The following is a 22,996-nucleotide window of genomic DNA, read 5'->3' on the forward strand; positions in this document are numbered from 1 at the left end:
ATACCCAGAAAACTTGACATGTCCGAAAGCCATAGTTCGGTCTTCGGGGGTTTTGAGTCCCTCCATGCCAGCAGTATTCGCCGCCGGGCTATCAGGGAAGCAAAGGCCAGAACATCGGCCTCTTTCTCCCCCTGGACTCCCGGGTCTTCCGAAACTCGCCACCCCTGGACTCATCACCACTCTTGTTTTCAGCATCCGGGACATGATCCCCGCAAATCCCTCCCAGTACCCCCTAAGCTTAGGAAATGCCCAAAACATGTGAACATGGTTCGCTGGTCCTCCCGCGCATCGAGCGCACTTGTTCTCTACCCCAAAGAATTTGCTCATCCGAGCTACCGTCATGTGGGCCCGGTGAACGACCTTAAATTGAATCAGGCCGAGCCTGGCAAAGTATTAACAAAGTTAAGCAGCTCCAAGGATTTTCTATTCATTGGCATGTTTAAACAGTGGAGTACAGAAGTTATTTACTACCATGAGCCTACCCAATAACAATTTCAAAAAGCATTAAACTTCACGGAGAACCTGGGAAAAGGTGTTAGATGTTGCAGCACAAAAAGGATCAAAGTACATTTGGGAATAATTGAACATACCTATCGCAGCGATTTCTGAATCAGTTAAAGAGTCTTTGTGCTTTGTATTTCTTTCCTCCACTTGCTCTGTATTTTTCGGAAACTGCTCAGAGTATTGAGAAGGGCTGCCTGGCCACTGCAGGTTGTTGGCCAACTTGGCTCGCTCTTCCCTGGCTGTTGGATCATCCCAAATAATCTGTTCATTCTGTGATGGCTCTGTATTGACATCCACAACTGTTGAATGTGAACGCCTAAAAACAGAATTTTTGTAAAATTAAGTTGGAAGTCCAAATGCAATTTGTGCTTTTAAAATTACGTTTTTTGGCTCTACTTTAGTTACTGATACTGTGCATTCCACTAACAAAACCAAATAAGAATATTTTTCATCCAAGTAAAGTACTGTAGTCAAAAAATAGTTACTGAATGTTCTAAATGAATCTTTCAGGAATCTGTAGAAACATTTCTATACAAGGGACACGATCTAACCAAATGGGAACTATGTCCCATAGCAAGCACGTTTAGCCGCATGTTTCCCAGTTCTCACAGTCACTCTCTATCGTGACTCTGGTTAGATATGGCACCTCAGTGGGGAATGCCCGACGAGGCTGAACCTAGCCCTGTTTGCAGTACTGAAGAGCTCCACTCGACGGAACTCCTCAGTGTAGCGAGAGATCCGGGTGCCAATTTAAATGACGTCCCGATCTGTTGAGCCCCAACGCAACCGCCAACCCCTCCCCCACCAAACTCACTATAAGGGGGCAATGGATTTGATCACTGCGTTCCTCTGGTTTGTCTTCACAAAGATGGTTCTCGCTGGCAGTCTCTTCTTTCCTTCCTTCTCTGGTCTGGTCAAGAAATTTGGTGTATGTGCGTATAACGCCACTCGAGATGGACAACTGGGGTGGGCCCAGGTGACCTGTGAATCGGGCATCAATCGGATCATTGGACACTGAAACCCCCTCTCAATACCCCACTGGCAAAAGGCTACATGAAGTGGGAAAAAGGTGCAAAGCCAAGGGGGGATAAAATAGGCACTCCTTGGCAGCGAAGACTCGATGTGGGAGGTGACCTTGACCAGACCAGAGAAACACAGTGATCAAATCCATAGCCCTACGAAGCCACCTTTGCGGGTAGTACAAACTGATCTTGGGTACCTCTACAGTATATCTTGTGGGAAATTTACGGGTTAATTATGTGTTAAATAAATATTGTTGAACTTGAATTTGTGTTTGTTCTTGTTATTAAAGACACCTAGGTAAACCTTTTAATAAGTAAACTAGTCGAAGGTTTCTGAATTGGGCAGGTACAACAGACTGATCAAACAGGAACAATCTGTAAAGCTGGATTTCGACCATGTTTAAAAACATAATGAAAGAGAACAGAATTCCCACTGGCTAGGCATAAAGTACCATCTGAACAGAGTGCAGAAAGATCCCACCTCGTGTTACAGTTGGCAACATGGTAGGTCTGAATTTCCCTGATAAGGTTTCCCAAATTGCACAAAATTACGTTAAAAATGCTCTGATTTATAAATTTATCAAAAAAGGTTAATGCATTAAAACTTTAAAAACTTCAATTTAAAAAATGACCAAAAAGACCCATAGAACACCTGAGGGATTCCAGTGCTCTGCTACGTCCTGAACGAACGGTGCCATCAGCTGATGATGGGGAGTATTCCAGAACTCCTCTCGAAATGGCTCCACGGTGTGCTGCTGACCTCTCCAATCTTGTAGCAGACATTATTTCCTGTAACTGACGCTGAAAATTCTCTCTCATTTCAGAGGTTTCTGTCAAATCTGCAAGAAGTATTGAATATGTGAACCAAACCAAATCTGAAGTACTCCGTGGAGGAAATAGTTTCTTGCCCTCAAAAGGGGGGGGGGGGCACAGTGGTTAGCACTGCTGTCTCACAGCACCAGGGGCCTGGATTCAATTCCAGCCTTGGGTGACTGTGTGTGTGTGGAGTTTGCACATTCGCCCTGTGTGTGCGTGGGTTTCCTCCTAGTGCTCCGGTTTCCTCCCACAGTCCAAAGATTTGCAGCTTAGGTGGGGTTACGGGGATAGGGCCGGGGAGTGGGCCTATGTGGGGTTCTCTTTCAAAGGGTTGGTGCAGACGTGATGGGCCGAATGGCCTCCTTTTGCACGGTTGGGATTCTACGGAAAATAACATGTCAGAATACAAGGATAAACCCAGGTTACCAACAGAGAGAACTGGTAACTCATTCGTCTATTAAGATGTTTTAGGTTTTGTGTCTTGCCCTCAGCAGCACACTTTCTGGGATTTAAATGTCAGAGGTTTAGAATATTTATTTATCCTGTATGTTGCTGGCAATGCTGGTTGACAACAAGGCTCCGGGACCATAATGAATGTGGGAACCAAGGAGGGTTAAGGATTGAGAAAAAGATAAATGAACAATGGGGAAGGAGCATGAATTAGAGTGGATGAGTTAAAGAAAGAGAGAGAGAGAGAGAAAAACTGGGTTAAGAAAGAGAACAAAAAGAGACACACAAAAAGGAAGGAGGATCACTTCCGGTTGCGGCGATGCGGAGCTAAGCCGCACATTTCGGCAGCTCCCGCTAGAACGGACTTTTGGGCTCTCCGGAGGAGCCCCAACGGAAATGTTTTGACCGATTCCCGTGTGGGAAGGTGAGAGCAAGGTTCCTCTTCCGTTGTGTATGGAGGGGACTAGAAGTGGAGCGGCAGAAAAAGAGGCTTTGGAGCGGCGGCAGAAACGAGGGGGATTTCGAGCAGCATGGGGGCCGGACCAGCAGGAGTATATCAGGCACTGCGTGGAGGAGCTTAAAAAGGAGGTGCTGGCGCCAATGCTGATGGCGATCGAGGGGCTGAAGCAGACCCAGAAGGCCCAGGAAGTAGAGCTCCGCGAGGTGAGGGACAAAACTACCGAGAACGAGATCTTGGGCCTGGCGGTGAAGATGGAGGCGCACGAGGCGCTGCACAAGAGGTGGGACGAGAGATTCAAGGTCCTGGAGAACAGGTCGAGGATTCTGGGTCTCCCTGAAGGAGTGGAGGGGGCCGATGCCGGGGGGTATGTGAGCACGATGCTCCATTCGCTGGTGGGTGTGGAGGCTTCTCCGAACCCCCTGGAGCTAGAAGGGGCTCACTGGGTCCTGGCGAGGAGACCCAAGGCTGGCGAGCCGCCAAGGGCGATAGTGGCGAGGTTCCATCGTTTCGCGGACAGAGTGTCCTGAGATGGGCCAGGAAGGAGCGGAGCAGTAGATGGGAGAATGCGGTGATCCGAGTCTACCAGGACTGGAGCGCGGAGGTGGCAAAGAGGAGAGCTGGCTTCAACCGGGCCAAGGCGGTGCTGCATAAAAAAAGGGTGAGATTCGGAATGCTGCAGCCAGCGCGATTGTGGGTCACGTATCAGGATCGACACCACTATTTTGAAACGCCAGAAGAGGCTTGGACCTTTATCCAAATGGAAAAATTGGACTCGAACTGAGGGTCTGGGGTTTTGGGGGAGATGCTGACTGTATACAGGGTTGTAAATACGGGTAAAGAATGTTTCACGGGTGGGACGATGGATGGGGATGGGGGAAGAGTTTTGATGGGGAGACCGTGAGGAATGTGGGCGTCGGTGCTGGAGGGAGGCGAGACCCGGGATGGGGGAATTGGGATAAGGCCGCAATAGGAGCTGCGCCACAGGGGGCGGGGCTGGCTCAGGAAAGCACGGGCTTTTTCCCGCGTTAGGGAGGTGGGGGGGGGGGGGGGGAGAGAGAGAGAGAGAGAGATGGAGGAGCGCAAGGAGGAGGGATTTCCACACGGGTGGGGAGGTCAACGGGAAGGCGGGAGAAGCCGGGGTCAGCAGACTTACGGAAGTATTATGGGGGGAGCAAAAGAGCTAGATTTGGATCTAGCGGGGGGGAGAAATAGGGTTGCTGCTGCATTGGCCGAGGGGGAACTGAAAAGGGAAGAGGTGGTCGGGGCGGGGGTTCCCCGTCTGAGGGACTGGAGGGTGCGGGAGGCGCGGGCACGGGACTGGCCTAAAATAGGAGATGGCTAGTCGGCAGGGGGGTGGGGGTGGGTGGCCGCCCCCAATCCGGCTGATCACGTGGAATGTGAGAGGCCTAAATGAGCCGGTTAAGAGGGCCCGAGTGTTCGTGCACTTAAAGGGACTGAAGGCAGACGTGGTCATGCTTCAGGAGACACATCTGAAGGTGGCAGATCAGGTCAGGTTACGGAAGGGATGTGTAGGACAGGTATTCCATTCGGGGCTGGATGCGAAGAATAGAAGGGTGGCAATACTGGTAGGGAAGCGGGTGTCGTTTGAGGCCAAGAACATAGTAGAGGACAATGGAGGTCGATACGTGATGGTGAACGGTCGGTTGCAGGGGACGTGGGTGGTATTGGTGAATGTATACGCCCCAAATTGGGATGATGCTGGATTCATGAAACGTATGTTGGGGCGTATTCCGGACTTGGAGGTAGGAAGTTGGATAATGGGTGGGGATTTCAACACGGTGTTGGACCCAGCACTGGATCGCTCCAGATCTAGGACCGGAAAGAGGCCGGCTGCAGCCAAGGTGCTTAGGGGGTTTATGGACCAGATGGGGGGAGTGGATCCGTGGAGATTTGCCAGGCCTTTGGCCAGAGAATTTTCTTTTTTCTCCCATGTACACAAGGCCTACTCCGGACAGATTTCTTTGTTCTGGGCAGGGCATTGATCCCGAAAGTGGAGGGAACGGAGTATTCGGCCATAGCCATTTCAGACCACGCCCCGCACTGGGTGGAACTAGAGCTGGGGGAGGAGATGGACCAACGCCCGCTGTGGCGGTTGGATGTGGGACTGCTGGCAGACGAGGAAGTGTGCGGGAGTGCACTGAAAGGTATCTGGAGGCCAACGACAACGGGGAGATGCAGGTGGGAGTAGTATGGGAGGCGCTGAAGGCGGTGGTTAGGGGAGAGTTAATCTCCATCAGGGCTCATAGGGAGAAGAGAGAGGGCAGGGAAAGGGAGAGGTTAGTGGGGGAGATTTTAAGAGTGGACAGGAGATACGCAGAGGCCCCTGATGAGGCACTACTCAGGGAGAGGCGAAGTCTCCAGACGGAGTTCGACCTGTTGACCACAGGGAAGGCAGAGGCACAGTGGAGGAAGGCACAGGGGGCGATGTATGAGTATGGGGAGAAGGCGAGCCGGATGCTGGCACAACAGCTCCGTAAGAGGATGGTAGCGAGGGAGATAGGTGGAGTCAAGGATGGAAGGGGAACTACGGTGCAGAGTGCGGTGAAAGTAAATGAGGCATTCAAGGCCTTCTATGAGGAGCTGTACGGGTCCCAGCCCCCAGTGGGAAAAGAGGGGATGCGACGATTCTTGGACCAACTGAGGTTCCCGAGGGTGGAGGAGCAGGAGGTGGCTGGTTTGGGGGCACCAATTGGATTAGAGGACTGGGGAGCATGCAGGCAGGGAAGGCCCCGGGACCGGATGGTTTCCTGGTGGAGTTCTATAGGAAGTATGTAGACCTGTTAGCCCTGTTGCTAGTGAGGACTTTCAATGAGGCAAGGGAGGGGGGGGACCCTGCCCCCGACAATGTTGGAGGCGATGATCTCTTTGATCCTGAAGCGGGATAAGGACCCACTGCAATGTGGGTCGTACAGGCCGATCTCGCTCCTCAACGTAGATGCTAAGTTGCTGGCAAAAGTGTTGGCTACGAGGATTGAGGACTGTGTCCCGGGGGTGATTCACGAGGACCAGACGGGATTTGTAAAGGGCAGGCAGTTAAACACCAATGTGCGGAGGCTCCTAAATGTGATTATGATGCCATCGGTGGAGGGAGAGGCGGAGATAGTGGCAGCTATGGACACGGAGAAGGCCTTTGACCGAGTAGAGTGGGAGTATCTCTGGGAAGTGTTGCGGAGGTTTGGGTTCGGGGGAGGGTTTATTAGCTGGGTTAAGCTCCTATATAGAGCCCCGGTGGCGAGTGTGGTTACGAATCGGCGGAGGTCGGAGTACTTCCGGCTGTATCGAGGGATGAGGCAGGGGTGCCCCTTGTTGTTTGCATTAGCAATTGAGGCATTAAAGGAGTCAAGGAAATGGAGCGGGGTGGTCCGAGGGGGAGAGGAGCATCGAGTGTCGCTATATGCAGATGGCCTGTTGCTGTATGTGGCGGATCCAGTGGAGGGGATGGTGGAGGTCATGCAGATCCCAAGGAAGTTTGGGGACTTCTCGGGCTACAAGCTCAATGTAGGGAAGAGTGAGCTCTTTGTGGTGCACCCGGGGGATCAGGGAAGAGGGATAGACGACCTACCGTTGAGGAGGGCGGAAAGGAGCTTTCGATACTTGGGGATCCAGGTAGCTAGGAGCTGGGGGGCCCTGCACAAACTTAATTTGACGCGGCTGGTGGAGCAGATGGAGGAGGACTTCAAACGATGGGACATGTTGCCACTCTCGCTAGCGGGCAGAGTACAGTCGATTAAAATGGTGGTCCTCCCGAGGTTTCTTTTTGTATTCCAGTGCCTTCCAATTGTGATCACCAATGCCTTTTTTAAGAGGGTAGGCAGGAGCATTATGGGTTTTGTGTGGGCAAACAAGACCCCGAGGCTAAGGAGGGGGTTCCTGGAGCATAGTAGAGATAGAGGAGGGCTGGCGTTGCCGAATCTGGGTGGCTACTACTGGGCAGCCAACGTGGCGATGATCCGTAAGTGGGTGATGGAGGGAGAGGGGGCGGCATGGAAGAGGTTGGAGATGGCGTCCTGCAAAGGAACGAGCCTGGGGGCGCTGGTGCCGGCACCGCTGCCGCTCTCGCCGACAAGGTACACCATGATGGCGGCAACGCTAAAGATCTGCGGGCAGTGGAGACGACACAAGGGTGCGATGGGAGCCTCGGTGTGGTCCCCGATCAGAGATAACCATCGGTTTGTCCTAGGAAGGATGGACGGGGGGTTTCAGAGCTGGCATCGGGCAGGGATTAGAAGAATGGGGGACCTGTTCATTGATAGGACGTTTGCGAGCCTAGGGGCGCTGGAGGAGAAGTTTGGGCTACCCTCGGGAAATGCGTTCAGGTACATGCAAGTGAGGGCGTTTGTGAGGCGGCAGGTGAGGGAATTTCCGCTGCTCCCGGCACAGGGGATTCAAGACAGGGTGATTTTGGGCGTATGGGTCGGAGAGGGCAAGGTGTCGGCAATATACCAGGAGATGAAAGAAGAGGGGGAGGATTTGGTGGAGGAGGAGTTGGGGAAGGAGATTGAAGAGGGTCTGTGGGCAGATGCCCCAAGTAGGGTTAATTCCTCTTCCTCGCGTGCCAGGATTAGCCTGATACAATTTAAGGTTATTCACAGAGCGCATATGATGGGGGCGAGGCTGAGCAGGTTCTTTGGGGTGGAGGACAGATGTGGGAGGTGCTCAGGAAGCCCGGTGAACCATGCCCATACGTTTTGGTCGTGCCCGGCACTGAATGGGTTCTGGAGGGGAGTTGCGAGAACTATATCTAAGGTGGTGAAAGTCCAGGTCAAGCCAAGTTGAGGGCTAGCACTATTTGGAGTGGTGGACGAGCCGGGAGTGCAGGAGGCCGGCATTCTGGCCTTTGCGTCCCTGGTAGCCCGGCGAAGGATCTTGTTAAGTGTGGAAAGATGCGAAGCCCCCCCAGAGTGGAAGCCTGGATAAATTACACGGCAGGGTTTATCAAGTTGGAGAGGATAAAGTTTGCCTTGACATGGTCTGTGCAGGGGTTCTCCAGGCGATGGCAACCGTTCCTAGACTATCTCGCAGAGCGTTAGATGAAGTTCGGACGACAGTAGCAGCAACCCGGGGGGGGGGGGGGGGGGGACGGGACGACGGGACATCGCTTTCGGGGGGATATGTGGGGGGGGGGGGGGGGGGGGGGGGGGAGGTTTTTTTTTTTTTTCTGGGGGGCACTTGAGCACGAAAATACATAAATGATCCGGAAAGTTGATATGTACGGGAGGAATCCAATGTACAAAGTTCTGTATTATATTGATTTGCCATGTTTATGTCTTGCTATGCGACTTTTCTTTTCTTTTTGTTACGGGGGTTGGGGGGTTTGTATGGTTGAAAATTTTGTTGAAAAATTCTTAATAAACATATTTGTTTTTTAAAAAAGGAAGGAGGATAAAATAATTGAAATATTAGAAATCAGCAACAGTTGCTGTGGGAATGAGATTCAATGGTTTCAACCGTTCCCATTCTGGGATGGAAGGATTGATTGGCATTGCAGCAACATAAAGTTTCTCAGTACAAAAAAGTACTGTCAAGTACAAGCCCTGTGGTGAGTTTAATGGTATAATGGAAAAAAATAAAACTTCATGAAACTTGGGACAGGTTAATGGCGAGCTGTCATTTTCACGAGCCAAATGTTGCAAATCATCCAGGAACACGTGGCAATTTGCAATTCACTGGGTATCTCTTTCACATCATAAGTTACTGTACCAATTGTGAATAATGTGGAGTGCCATTAGGTTTGTCATTATTTTGGCAGCAGATTCTGGGCCTTAATTTTTATTTGCATCTCCCAATATCTACAAAACGTGTCTATGCACTCCAGAGTGAACATGTCAAGCCAATATTTAGATGTTTGCAAAGAGGCATCAGTATTTCCAATCCCCTCTATGCTGCCAGTCACACTGCAGCATTGATTTTTAATTCTCTCATGGCACGTGGGCGTCAGTGACAGCATTGTTGCCCATCCCTAATTGCCCTGGAGAAAGTTGGCAGTGAAGGAATACCACAACAATGCAGCTAAATCCGAGGATCATGGAATGCTCTTGCTGCCACAAGAAACCTCCAGCATTGTGACTCCACAGAATCTATGATATTCCACCATCTCTTCCCAGTTTTGCCAAATGTTACCTGTGTTGTATGTAATGGGCTCCATAGATGAAGTAAGGATAGATTGACATTGTCAATGTAAAATTGGACAGGTGTGAGGGATTCAATATTCTTTAAAAAAAAAAAAAAAAATTTAGAGTGCCCAATTCACTTTTCCAATTAAGGGGCAATTTAGCGTGGCCAATCCACCTACCCTGCATATCTTTGGGTTGCGGGGGCAAAACCTATGCAAACACGGAGAGAAGGTGCAAACTCAACATGGACATTGACCCAGAGTCGGGATCGAACCTGGGACCTCGGCGCCGTGAGGCAGCAATGCTAACCACTGTGCCACCGTTCTGCCCAGGATTCAATATTCAAAGTAGTAATAAAAATTTGGAAATTCATTCAAAGATTGTTTGACATAACACATATGCCATACTAGTGGTTATAATGAGGTCCTGGTTCGATCACTGCCCCGGGTCACTGTCTGCGTGAGTTTGCACATTCGCCGTGTCTGCGTGGGTCTCACCCCCACAACCCAAAAAGATGCAGCACGGTAGCATTGTGGATAGCACAATTGCTTCACAGCTCCAGGGTCGATTACGGCTTGGGTCACTGGCTGTGCGGAGTCTGCACATCCTTCCCGTGTGTGCGTGGGTTTCCTCTGGGTGCTCCGGTTTCCTCCCACAGTCCAAAGATGTGCAGGTTAGGTGGATTGGCCATGATAAATTGCCCTTATTGTCCAAAATTGCCATTAGTGTTGGGTGGGGTTACTGGGTTATGGGGATAGGGTGGACCCATGTGTTGACCTTGGGTAGGGTGCTCCTTCCAAGAGCCGGTTGCAGACTCGATGGGCCAAATGGCCTCCTTCTGCACTGTAAATTCTATGATCTACGTGCAGGCTAAGTGGATTGGCCACGCTAAATTGCCCCTTAATTGAAAAAAAGAGAATTGGGTACTTTAAATTTATATTTTTAAAAAATAGATGGTAGTTCTCAAGGCATGACCTATTCCCACTGAGGGACGGGACATTTAGAAACGGACAAATCCTGGTGGCACAATGTCATAAAAGCCAAAAGCCCCAGAATTACAATAGCCCCTGCTTTGAAGTACTATTTGTAGTCAAAGCACATAAAGGCTCAATAACATTCATATGGCGTTTCTGTATCCTATTTTAGTTCATAAGTTAGCCAATTTAAATTATATGGGTTAGCTCCTCGGTTCAAATAGGGAAGGCATTATACAAACATGCCAGGCTTACATTTTCAATTAATGGCACCACTAATTTCAAAGTTACAATGATGAATCACTAAATAATGAAAAATATTGTTTCACCTCTAAGTGACTGCAAATAGTCAGGTGAATAAATGTGCTGGCCGATAGTCAGCTGGTTTGTAATTACCTTGACCTCCTTCATTTTGATCCTCCTGCAAAGCTTTTTCATCCTTTGACTGTTCATCATTTTCACTTTCCAGTTCCTCGGCCACTGGCACAGCACAAGTCTGTCAAAAGTGACAGTAATCATTTGTTTGCATTGGAAAGCAGCTTTAAATAAAATCACATAACTTTTATCTCACAGCTTGGTTTTGTTTTGCTTTTAAATAAAACAAATGGTAAAAAGTCATGAGTCTGTTCATTCTTGTCAGCATGGGGCAAGCATGTTCAAATCCTGAAGAAATTCACATAAATCATGTTTTAAAATAATCGTTCAGTGATAGATTAATCTGATATTTGTGATACAATGTCAAGTTTTGAAAAGCCAGGGCAAAAATTGTTTCTATTAGGACAAATAATCCAGGAAGGTAGATACAACCAACAAATAAATATACAACATAAAACAGAACGACTGAATATATAACACTCCTCAAGGAAAAAATAAAATTGCATTCAAAGTAGTCTTACTCACTACTACACAGGAGAGTTGGCCTTTTTGTCTCAGTCACAGGAATTTGCTAACTTTTGATGGCGAATCAAAATCCAGAAAGACAGAGAAGCAACACAGAACAGTCTGCATCTGCTGGAGTTTAGGGGCTAGGGGTTTTTCACAGTAACTTCATTTGAAGCTTCCTTGTGACAATAAGCAATTTTCATTTCATTTAAGACAGGTAAGGGGATTTTCTTTTTCCCCCTCAGAGGGTGGTTGGTCTTTGGGATTCTCTCCACCCCCCCCCCCCACCCCCGAGAGCAGTAGAGGCAGGGCCATTGAGTAATTGTAAGGCTGAGTTGGGTAGATTGTTGAATAACAAGGGAGTCAAAAGATATAGGGGGCAGACAGGAAAGTAGAGTCGAGGCCAAAATCAGATCAGCCATGATCCTATCAAATGGGGGAACAGGTTGGAGGGACTGAATATCCCACTCCTGCTCATGATTGGTATGTTCATATTATGTTAGTACTGAGGGGTATACGTCCAAACTGGCAAGACGATGTGCTCAACTTGATAGGAACAAGACATGGTCATTCAAGCTCTAGAACCTATTCTGCCATTCAATTAGATCATAGCTGATCCATTTCTTAATTCCATCTACCTCCCTTCACGCGATAACCTGCAATACCATTATCTAATAGAAAACTAGCAATAGTTTCTATTACCCTTTTCACACTAACATGTGTATTCAGACAAATCAAGTAAGAGATCGCCTTCAACAATAACCCTACAACTTCACATCCTGTTCCTATATATGAGGGTATGTCCCATACTGAAATGCCAATTTGTTTTACCCAAAATCACATTTAAAAGTAATATGCTTTCCCTTCAATGCCGAAGGCAATCCCAGCTGGGAGCGTGGCAAGTTTTAGAGCTGATTAAAGAGATTGCCTTACCTAATAGCTAATTGGTTATTTCCATACAGATTGTACAGATATTCTGTGTACTGCAGCCTCAACTTGCTGCTTTGTCAAGGCACTGGGTAATCTCCTCCGACAACTCTAAACAGGCCGTGAGTGAAGTGACTTCTAGCTCCACAGCTCTCCATGTCTGATATATCCATGAGAGAAAAAACTCCCAATTAGACTGAGTGGCTGGAGATTTCTGACTTTAAGAATGGTCTAGTTTATCAGCAAACAAACTGTTCTTCTATATTATACATTTACTCATTGGCTGTTTTCAGGAAGATGGTGAAGATTCGAGGAGTAACCCCTTGGCCAAAGCTTCAATCAGGTGAACAAAAATAAGCCCAATTGGCCCAGAAGTATAATTTAACCAAATAACTGTGACAAAGGGGGCTTTTATGCAAATAAATTAGGTCAATACTATTTAGAATCAGAATGTCTGAAGAATGTGACTTCCAAGGCAGGATTATTACAAGCTTGCACAAGTTCCTAAACTACATTTTTGTAAAACATTCAGGAATCAGAAAGGAAAGAGATGGCTGGAAAGAACTGCTTGCATGAAAACAAGGAATACAGGAAGCTATTTCTGAGGGACACAAAAAAAAAACCACACTGCTCTTTGCTCGTATAAAGTGATCTTTCTCCAAATAAAAGTGATGAAATCTCCTAAGACTGCCTCAGCTTATTAGCCAAGTGTGTCACATCTAATATTTCAGTGTTGGATAATACAAAAGCAAAAAAACTGCTGATGCTGGAAATCTGAAATAAAAGCTAAAAATGCTGGAAATACTCAGGTCTGGCAGCATCTGTGGAGAGAAAGAGTTAGTGTTTCGGGCCGATGACTTTCTAGTCGAGGTTTGATGAAAGGTCATTGACCTTAAACATTAACTCATAGGAACTAGGAACAGATATAGGCAATTCAGCCCTTCAAGCCTGTTCCGACATTAAATCAGATCATGGCAGATCTCTTCCTGCTCTCAAATCCATCTCTCCACTCGTTCTCCATATTCCTTTAACGTCTTTTTAAAAATCTGTTTCTCTCCAAATGTGGTCTTTCCTGCCAAGCACTTCCAGAAACTCTTGTTTTTATTTACGAGTTGGCCATTATATTGGGCATAGCAGCTATAGTATGTACCAGATGGATGACACAGTCGCAGTGCAACATCCTTGAATTGCTATAGTGACTATTCATAGAGCTCTCGCGTTGGGACAAAAAATCCCGCAGAGGATAGATTTGATGTTTCTTCTGCTTCATCGCTCAAAATAAAAATCAATTTGTTTTCCATACATTATTTTAGTATCAAAAGGCATCTTGACAATTTAGTAGGCCCATGTATCTATAATCTAAAGTCGCTAAGCCTGGTTGCTATTGCATCAGAGGTTGGTCATGAACTAAATGTTGAAAGGTTAGGGAATGAATGATTCTGAGAATGGACAGTATTTGAGAAAACCCACAGCAGTGCAGATTCAACCCAGTGTATAGCATGGCGAACCATCCTAAACTGGACCACTCCTAGCCAAATGTCTTGGGCTGCAAATTAAGGAAGACATTTTCCAAGCTTGGAATCCACGTTGTAGCAACTGCACAGCTAACCACTTGAATACAGGGGCTGCAAACATGGTTTGGGAACCCTACCTTGCTGGCATAGTTGGCTGATGGCTTATGATTTGTGGGGAATAAAGGGAGGAAAACAATATTTTTGTTGTAACTGAGGGTGAAACAAAAAATTTAAGCATATGGTGGGGGAAACATGACATGAACAATTGGACTTAAAGGCAATTCACTAAATCCACTTTGAGCAGGAGTACAAAGCATATTTTAAAATATAAATGATTAAGAAGAGGTCTAGAGGGGCAGCAAGGTGGCGCAGTGGTTAGCATTGCTGCCTCACGGCACTGAGGTCCCAGGTTCGATCCTGGCTCTGGGTCACTGTCCGTGTGCAGTTTGCACATTCTCCCCGTGTTAGAACAACAAAGAACAAAGAAATGTACAGCACAGGAACAGGCCCTTCGGCCCTCTAAGCCCGTGCCGAGCATGCTGCCCGACTAAACTACAATCTTCTACACTTCCTGGGTCCGTATCCCTCTATTCCCATCCTATTCATGTATTTGTCAAGATGCCCCTTAAATGTCACTATCGTCCCTGCTTCCACCACCTCCTCCGGTAGCGAGTTCCAGGCACCCACTACCCTCTGTGTCAAAAACTTGCCTCGTACATCTATTCTAAACCTTGCCCCTCTCACCTTAAACCTATGCCCCCTAGTAATTGACCCCTCTACCCTGGGGAAAAGCTTCTGACTATCCACTCTGTCTATGCCCCTCATAATTTTGTAGACCTCCATCAGGTCGCCCCTCAACCTCCGTTGTTCCAGTGAGAACAAACCGAGTTTATTCAACCGCTCCTCATAGCTAATGCCCTCCATACCAGGCAACATTCTGGTAAATCTCTTCTGCACCCTCTCTAAAGCCTCCACATCCTTCTGGTAGTGTGGCGACCAGAATTGAACACTATACTCCAAGTGTGGCCTAACTAAGGTTCTATACAGCTGCAACATGACTTGCCAATTCTTATACTCAATGCCCCGGCAAATGAAGGCAAGCATGCCGTATGCCTTCTTGACTACCTTCTCCACCTGTGTTGCCCCTTTCAGTGACCTGTGGACCTGTACTCCTAGATCTCTCTGACTTTCAATACTCTAGAGTGGTTTGCGTGGGTTTCGCCCCCACAACCCGAAGGTGTGCAGGGTAGGTGGGCTGGCCACGCTAAATTGTCTCTTAATTGGAAAAAGTTAATTGGGTACTCAATTTATTTAAAAAAAGAAGAGGTCTAGAGAACAAGGGAAAAAGTATCCTTGTATCTGAAGCAAGCTTGTGAAGTGGCAGGTTCGTAAGATATACAAGTGCATCAATAGGATGTGCATTTTGTTTTAACCTTATGAGTCACATGTTGTTTCAATACATCTACAATATTACAATGATCATAGATTATCATAGAATTTACAGTGCAGAAGGAGGCCATTCAGCCCATCGAGTCTGCACCGGCTCTTGGAAAGAGCACCCTACCCAAGGTCAACACCTCCACCCTATCCCCATAACCCAGTAACCCCACCCAACACCAAGGGCAATTTTGGCCACTAAGGGCAATTTAGCATGGCCAATCCACCTAACCTGCACATCTTTGGACCGTGGGAGGAAACCAGAGCACCCGGAGGAAACCCACGCAGACACGGGGAGGATGTGCAGACTCCGCATAGACAGTGACCCAAGCCGGAATCGAACCTGGGACCCTGGAGCTGTGAAGCAATTGTGCTATCCACAATGCTACCGTGATAGTACTTCGGCTCCAGTGAAACCACTGTAAATATCAGTAACTTCACTTTTGGTCTCAAACAACTCTTAAGAAAAGACATGGGAGATCTGCCAGCAAACCTACTTTGAAATTTAAATAATTCCTGGATATTTACAGCTGAAACCATTGTTCTCATTGTGGAATGGAATAAATCAGTGCTGTTTGTAGCACTGACGCACAGAAATTCTGTATTCTTACAATACCTGATCATCTCTGTGTCTTGCATCAGATGGGCACATGCGAGTGGACACTCTGGTTTCTTGAACTGCACTGATATCCAGACTCATATTCGGATTGTACGTGTGAGGATAGAGAGATTCAGGCACCTTCTTTTGTTCATCAGCACACTGTGTATCAAAGAGTTCCAGACTTAGTAATCTAATTGGCAACTTATTCATAAAGTATAAAAACTGTTAATGGGCAGGGGGTTGGATAAAGAGGTTTGGGAGGAGGCTTGCGGAGGCTAAAGACCAGCAGGGACTTATAGGAACAAATGGTTTCGTTACAGCAGCAATCACACAATGTCTGATAGCTTTGGAGTAATAAATCAAGGACATTATTGTCTAAATGAGCAATACAAAATGAGCAAATTGTTGAATAGTCAAAGTTGAACTACTATCGCCAGATTTAGAATTCCAAGTTGATAACGTGCACTGTAAACCTGCCTGGTGTTTTCTATTTCTCACAAAGCAGTTTACGACAGAGCTAAGCCAAGATACTATAATGGGTTTTACATGTTTAACAACACCATTCATAATGTCATTTTCATTCAGAAAAGCAAACAATTGTATCAACAAATTACATTAGTAATGGATTACAACCCGAGGTTAACAGGAGTATTAATTATCTTTCTGAAAGAAAAACTAATTTGCTAAAAAATAGGAAGATAATTCAAATGCGCAGTAGTTAGCACTGCTGCCTACGCCGCCGAGGTCCCAGGTTCGATTCTGGCCCCAGGACACTGTCCGTGTGGTGTTTGCATTCTCCCAGTGTTTGCGTAGGTTTCACCCCCACAACCCAAAGATGTGCAGGTTAGGTGGATTGGTCACACTAAATTGCCCCTTAATTAGAAATAAATAATTGGGTACTCTAAATTTATTTTTAAAAAAAGATAATTCAAATACAATTAAATCCACTAAATGGGAAGCTGGTAATATTCCATAGGATTCCTACACTGCAGAAGGGGGCCATTCAGCCCATCCAGTCTGCATCAACCTTCTGAAAGAACACCCTACCTAGGACCACTGTCCCGCCTAACCCTATAACCCACCTAACCTACATATCCTTGGACACTAAGGGGCAATTTAGCATGGCCAATCCACCTAAACTGCACACCTTTGGTAACACGAGGGCATAGATGCAAGGCCATCAATAAGGCACATCAAAGCCATCCTGCAGGATAATGGCTCCCCTGATCCGATCATTGCTCACTGTATATCGTTCAAACTCATGAATAGGCCCCAAGGCGGTCACTTTCAGTCCTGAAAAATGCCTATTCAAAATCAGATTACCCTGGAAGGGGAAGATGTTTCAAACATGCAAGCATTCGCAACAAGAGTGGTTTTCTCTACTAACAGGATGCTGCGGTCAAGCCAAAGAAATGTTCTGCCTATCACACAAATGAGCTGGTATATGAATTTCTATGACAGTGTGATGCCAGGAATGTAGGCTGTACGTCCCAACGATTGGCAGATTATATCAAATAGCACTTCCCTTCTGCTGTCGCAACCAGCAAAGTACTGGCTATACCCAACCAGCCCGTGCTTGTGAAACTTAAAAACAGTGTCCAACATTAGATTTGATTTAGCAATTGGACAACATTCACTAAACAATCCGGATTTTGCTTAGAATTAGACTGAAAACCAATTTAAAATTGTCGGTCAGACTCGCAGTGTGATTTACGCATGCTAGAAGCCACATATATTCACACACAGGCCGCTGTCTGTGCAAACAGAAGAAACATGTGCACATATTGCGCCTTTTTCATCTAAACAAAAGCCGAGGGAACAGCGATTCCCTGGTTCATTCCCCAGGGCAGTGCCTTGACCAGAGTTGACCTGCCCGATTTGAATTGGAACAAAGCAGTACAGTTAACTACTCCATGCTGCATTCTCCATGGCAACACCTCCACCAATCAGAGTTCACTTGCTTTATATTTATACATATAAGATTGCTTGTGACTTGGATTTCCCTCATCAGGAAAAATGGTTGAAGCCAAAATCTATATTAGCTTTTAAAAGAGAAAAATAAAAAATTGAAAGGGTTTGGGGAACAGGCAGAGGATCAGGCCAGCAGCCAGTATCGGCTGTAAGATTTTATGATTCTAGCGATATAGTTGATCTTTCTAACAAGCAAAGAGAAAGCACTGTCTCTACTTAGATGATAATAAGGCTCTCATCGATTGCACCTGATCCATGCAATAAAATTGCACTGAAACATAAATGAAACGAAGAAAGTACATATGGAAGATCAATAATGTGTGATCAAGTTATTACAAGAACATGAGAAACAGCAGGGATAGGCCATTTGGTCTGTTGAACCTGCTATGCCCACTCAATACAATCTTGACGGATCTATCTCAATTCCACTGCTCCGTACTATCCCCACATTCCTAATTCCTTTAGCATCCAACAACTACAATGAATAGAAGTTTGGAAACTTTGAGCTGTCGGTCTCAAAAATAACTTTGTACCAGGCCCCAGACTGAGATTGAAGGGGAAACGATCATCTTACCGCAAATAGCCAGTACTCAGAGACAATGTGTATGCCCTTTTCTTTGACAGACTTGTATTCCCGATTGTTGTCATTCTGCCGCCCCTGATAGATGAAATGGGTTACCGTTTCATCATAACTCCACCTGGAAACACAAATGAAAAGCTAAGTTGCAGCACAAAGTTCATTTTAAGCTGATTGATGTGGGAAAAATCTATATTAGCAGCTGTAAATCAATACCTGTAGTCTGCTCCAAGGGAGGCTGCAATCGCATTCAAATCCCCCTGTTTCTTACCAAGCTTCTTACTCACACAAATTACTACATCAGCCAGGACTTTAGTTTCTTCCTGTCAAAGATTGAAAAACAAAACAATGTAAAGATGTAGTAAATGCATTTCTTTTGTATTGGCTAAATTTACAGGAGGGAATTACAAAGCACAAGAGATAAAAAGTCCTCCAATCTGTAGAAAATTCACTTGGTTTAAAACAGAACTCATTCAAATCCATATATCAAAGTACTGCACTGATAGAGATTTGTAACACTTCAGCATCAATAAGCAAAGGTACAAAACAAATTAGATATTTCAAGTATCCTCGCTTGCTGCTGCCCCAAAAGGTTTACCGTACTTGGCAAATCAGTTAATTTGCTTAACCCCCAAATAAATGGCTATACTTGTGCTTTAAAAAGGAAACATTGAAGAAAGAAGTCATTATACAAAACAATGACCAACAGGTGTAATTGTTTGAAAAAGAGGATTATTAAAGGGTATGGAAATCAAGCAGCAAGTGGGATTTTACTGGATGGTTCGATGGAGTATACCACCAGCGGGGATTCGATCGGTCAAATTTTTGTCCGGTCACATTCTGTGACTTGAAAATTCTTTGTCACAGAGAACAAACTTGACCTATTTTAATCAACATAAGAAGCAGAAGTATTGTCTGAACTAGCACGATAGAATTGAGAAGCTACAACTCCAGAGTGACATTGTTCCGTCTTTTCAGAGGTTGAGCCCCCCTCGGATCTTCGATCTGCAAGGCTTTCATTCATATCTCTGTGAAATTGATTTAACTAGGCTGTGATTGATAGCTTCCACACACAGCCAGCTACCTGGATTGTTTAATCTCATTTCCCAGCATGGTTGAGTGGATTTCAAGCAGTCAGCTGTGAAACTAACCACAATGTTTATAAACATCTAGCTTTCCTGGGTTTACAGCGATAGGTGAAGGACACAATGGAGAGAACGGGAAAATAACACTGCAAAGCTACAATACTTAAAATTTACGGTGTTACGATTAGAAATACAAAAGTGTTTTCTTTTCAGCTATCAGTTTTGCTTAAAAAATAAATGTCACTTCTATTTTACCGTTGCTGGTTTAGCTATATGAAGTTCTGGGCTGGCTGTTGATGTCATCGCCATATTCCGTGCACTATTAGCCAGAGCTACTTTTAGATTCCTGCCAATGACTTCTGACAACGGAGTACTCATCTTTCTGTTACGTTGCTCTGGATTCTTTGGAGTTTCCAGTGCTGCCAATGCATCCTGTGGGGAGAAGAATATGATTGGAAAACATCAGCTTAGGGAAGATACCGAGGAATGATTACAATAGAATACACCACCATCAATGTTTTCAGGTAACATCAACTGCAAGAGCAAAACTTACCTATTTGATAAAACATTCAGGGATCGGTAAGCCTTTAAGTCATCCAGTGTTAAATGTTAAACTCATGCTTTGTTACCATCTAGATTTTTCTGCTGGTGGTAAATGCCCACTGTAACATTACATAACCATTTATTCAAGTTGAGACACAAAATGTCAATGCCCAAGAACAAATTCTACAACCTATGTATCATTGCGAAACATTTAATTAGAGAATGGCCGGAAATCTCAGTTTGGGAAACATGTTCTCCCACCGGAGATGAATCGCCACTGATTTGCACCCCTGCTGGGAGCGAACCTCCAGAGGCAATTCCCTATTCCTTGCCATGAAAAGTTATGCATGGCAGAGATTGTGAGGGAATCCCTTGCGAATCCCACGATCGGGCCGCCATTTTATGCGGGCGCTCGAACCCCCGCCCCACATGACTTTCTGGGTCATCAGGTTAAGTGCCTTCTGCAGAGAAAAAGAGGACGTGAACTGTCTTTGATATGGTCCAAGAACTGTCAATCATAGCTGCAGGTTTATAAACATTGTGGTTAGTCTCACAGCTGACTCCTTGAAATCCATTTCACCGTTAAGGGACATGAGGTTAAACAATCCAGATAGCTGGCTGTGCGTGGAAGCCGTCAATCACAGCCTAGTAAAATCAATTTCACATAGATATGAATGAAAGCTTTGCAGATCAAAACATCTAGCATTAAACCTAGCTGTTGTGGTTTTCTCTTTGTAGGAATTTACAGGTGCTGCTTCTTCTGCCTGAGCCAGCAGGTATGTTGCACAGGTGAGTTTTAAAGCAGTGATCTTTTTAACTTTTTCTATCTGGGCTGCTCTCTAGCTACCAGGCTGGGGTCTCTGTAATGGGGGGGGGGGGGGGGGGGGTTCTGGCGGGGGAATCACGTCATGGGGGGGGGGGGGGGGGGGGGGGGGAGCGTGGTTCTGGTGGGGTCCTCTGTAGTGGGTGTGGTGTGGGGGTCTCTCCCTTAAGGGGTGGGGGGCTCTGGTACTGATGGGGTGGGCAGAATTTGCATTGTGTGTGTGTGTGTGTGTGTGTGTGGGGGGGGGAAAGAGTTGGCCTCCAATGGACTTTGGGGGCACTCCTTTAAAGAGTTGGCACACCAGAAAGTCCAGCATGTCAGGACCACGTTGGAAAATACCGGCACCAATTCTCACCCACGTGAATCCTGGCCCAGACGACCGGAGATTCTCGCGGGCTCGCTGGTGCGGGGCATGAACCCCGGTGCTGTCGCCAGCAGGGGATCGGAGCAGGATTGCCGCTGATCCTGTCTTTTGCCCAATGCCACATAGGGAACTCCACTACTGGCGGCAGAGGATCCAGCCCAATACAATTTGGTGTTTGCCATTTCCACTTACTGAAACCAATTTGTGATTTTTCAGTGATAACCTATGATTGTCGCATGCCATTTCATCAATATGGAGTTGGGAGCTCTCCATGTGCCCTCTCCATGTTCCTCTCTCAAGCAATACCACTAAAACAGATTACTTTGCCATTTATTTGTGTTGTTGGTGGAAACCTATTTGTCAACAGGATCTTAAACAGTGAATCAGGCAAGACCGGGAAGAAAAGGGCAAATAATAATAATGGGTATTAAGACAGGGTTGCGTCCTTTCACCATATTTATTCAAAATCCGAGCAGAAATAGTTATGAGACACTTGATGGATACAAAAGGTGGGATACCAATTGGCGGGCAGGGAGTTTCGAATCTTCAATATGCTACCAGAAGGATGTGGAGGCTTTAGAGAGGGTGCAGAAGAGATTTACCAGAATGTTGCCTGGTATGGAGGGCATAAGCTATGAGGAGCGATTGAATAAACTCGGTTTGTTCTCACTGGAACGAAGGAGGTTGAGGGGCGACCTGATAGAGGTATACAAAATTATGAGGGGCATAGACAGAGTGGATAGTCAGAGGCTTTTCCCCAGGGTAGAGGGGTCAATTACTAGGGGGCATAGGTTTAAGGTGAGAGGGGCAAAGTTTAGAGTAGATGTACGAGGCAAGTTTTTTACGCAGAGGGTAGTGGGTGCCTGGAACTCACTACCGGAGGAGGTAGTGGAGGCAGGGACGATAGGGACATTTAAGGGGCATCTTGACAAATATATGAATAGGATGGGAATAGAAGGATACGGACCCAGGGAGTGTAGAAGATTGTAGCTTAGTCGGGCAGTATGGTCGGCACGGGCTTGGAGGGCCGAAGGGCCTGTTCCTGTGCTGTACATTTCTTTGTTCTTTGTTTGACTGCATTTTGCTCACTAACTCAGTGGAGAAGCTACAGGAGTTGGTGGACTGGCTTGATCAAGTTAACCAGAAACAGTCTCCTAGTCAATGCTGACAAGACAAAGGTGATGGGGATGGGTGGAAAGACTGGCACAGTTCTGAGGAACTGATCGCAGCTTGAACAGGTTGGTACCTTCTGCTATCTTGAGTCACCCATCACAGAAGGGCCTACCAAAGAAATCGGGCTTGACTTAACATGGGTCATGGCGTTGCGATCTAATAAAAGAATATGAGTAGCCACAAGATCTCAATTCCAACAAAAAAACATTTTCTGGAAACCCATGTGTGGCTGGTGACAACGTATGGCCATGAAAGCCGGACCATCAATAAGAGTGAGGAGGCTCAAATAAGGGCATTTGTAATGAAAGGATTCACAATGGATACTGCATGCCTCATAGACAGTCGAGCGGACAAACAAAAAGAGGTAATGCAAGGCAAAACACATGAAAAAACCTACAAAGGACTCAAGGTGGCATGGATGGATAATGTCAGAACATGGATGGCTCTCTCAATAGGACAGGCAGTGAGGTCAGTGAAGAAAGATTCTTCATAGCGTGGCCAACCCTCTGAACAAGGATGGATGAAAGACAGATAGACCTACCTACTTGCCCAACTCCTCCCTCTCAGTTATTCACCTACTCTGTAGGTCCTTCATTTCACACAATATGGAGTCTAATGTCAATGTCAATTCTTTTTGGTTGTTGGGGTGGCACAGTGGTTAGCATTGGGTCTAGGTAGAGTGCTCTTTTGGAGGGTTGGTGCAGACTCGATGGGCCACATGGCCTCCTTCTATACTGTC

General features: G+C 46.3%; 1 protein-coding gene across 3 annotated transcripts in view; it reads right to left on the bottom strand.

Moving 5' to 3' along the window:
• Positions 1–22,996, bottom strand: part of topbp1 (DNA topoisomerase II binding protein 1) — a 98,889-nt gene that overhangs the window by 27,265 nt on the left and 48,628 nt on the right. For all 3 annotated transcript variants that reach the window (XR_011947884.1, XM_072509971.1, XM_072509970.1), the window contains 7 exons: positions 19,610–19,786; positions 18,486–18,592; positions 18,267–18,390; positions 15,737–15,880; positions 10,757–10,856; positions 2,179–2,365; positions 591–820 (listed from right to left, as the gene is read on the bottom strand). Coding sequence is in view for 2 of the 3 variants with exons in the window: in XM_072509971.1 (XP_072366072.1) it covers positions 591–820; positions 2,179–2,365; positions 10,757–10,856; positions 15,737–15,880; positions 18,267–18,390; positions 18,486–18,592; positions 19,610–19,786 (1,069 nt within the window). In the remaining variant the exon portion in view is untranslated. The remainder of the gene's footprint in view (positions 1–590; positions 821–2,178; positions 2,366–10,756; positions 10,857–15,736; positions 15,881–18,266; positions 18,391–18,485; positions 18,593–19,609; positions 19,787–22,996) is intronic.

This window comes from Scyliorhinus torazame, chromosome 6, assembly GCF_047496885.1.
Source record: "Scyliorhinus torazame isolate Kashiwa2021f chromosome 6, sScyTor2.1, whole genome shotgun sequence".
NCBI lineage: Eukaryota > Metazoa > Chordata > Chondrichthyes > Carcharhiniformes > Scyliorhinidae > Scyliorhinus > Scyliorhinus torazame.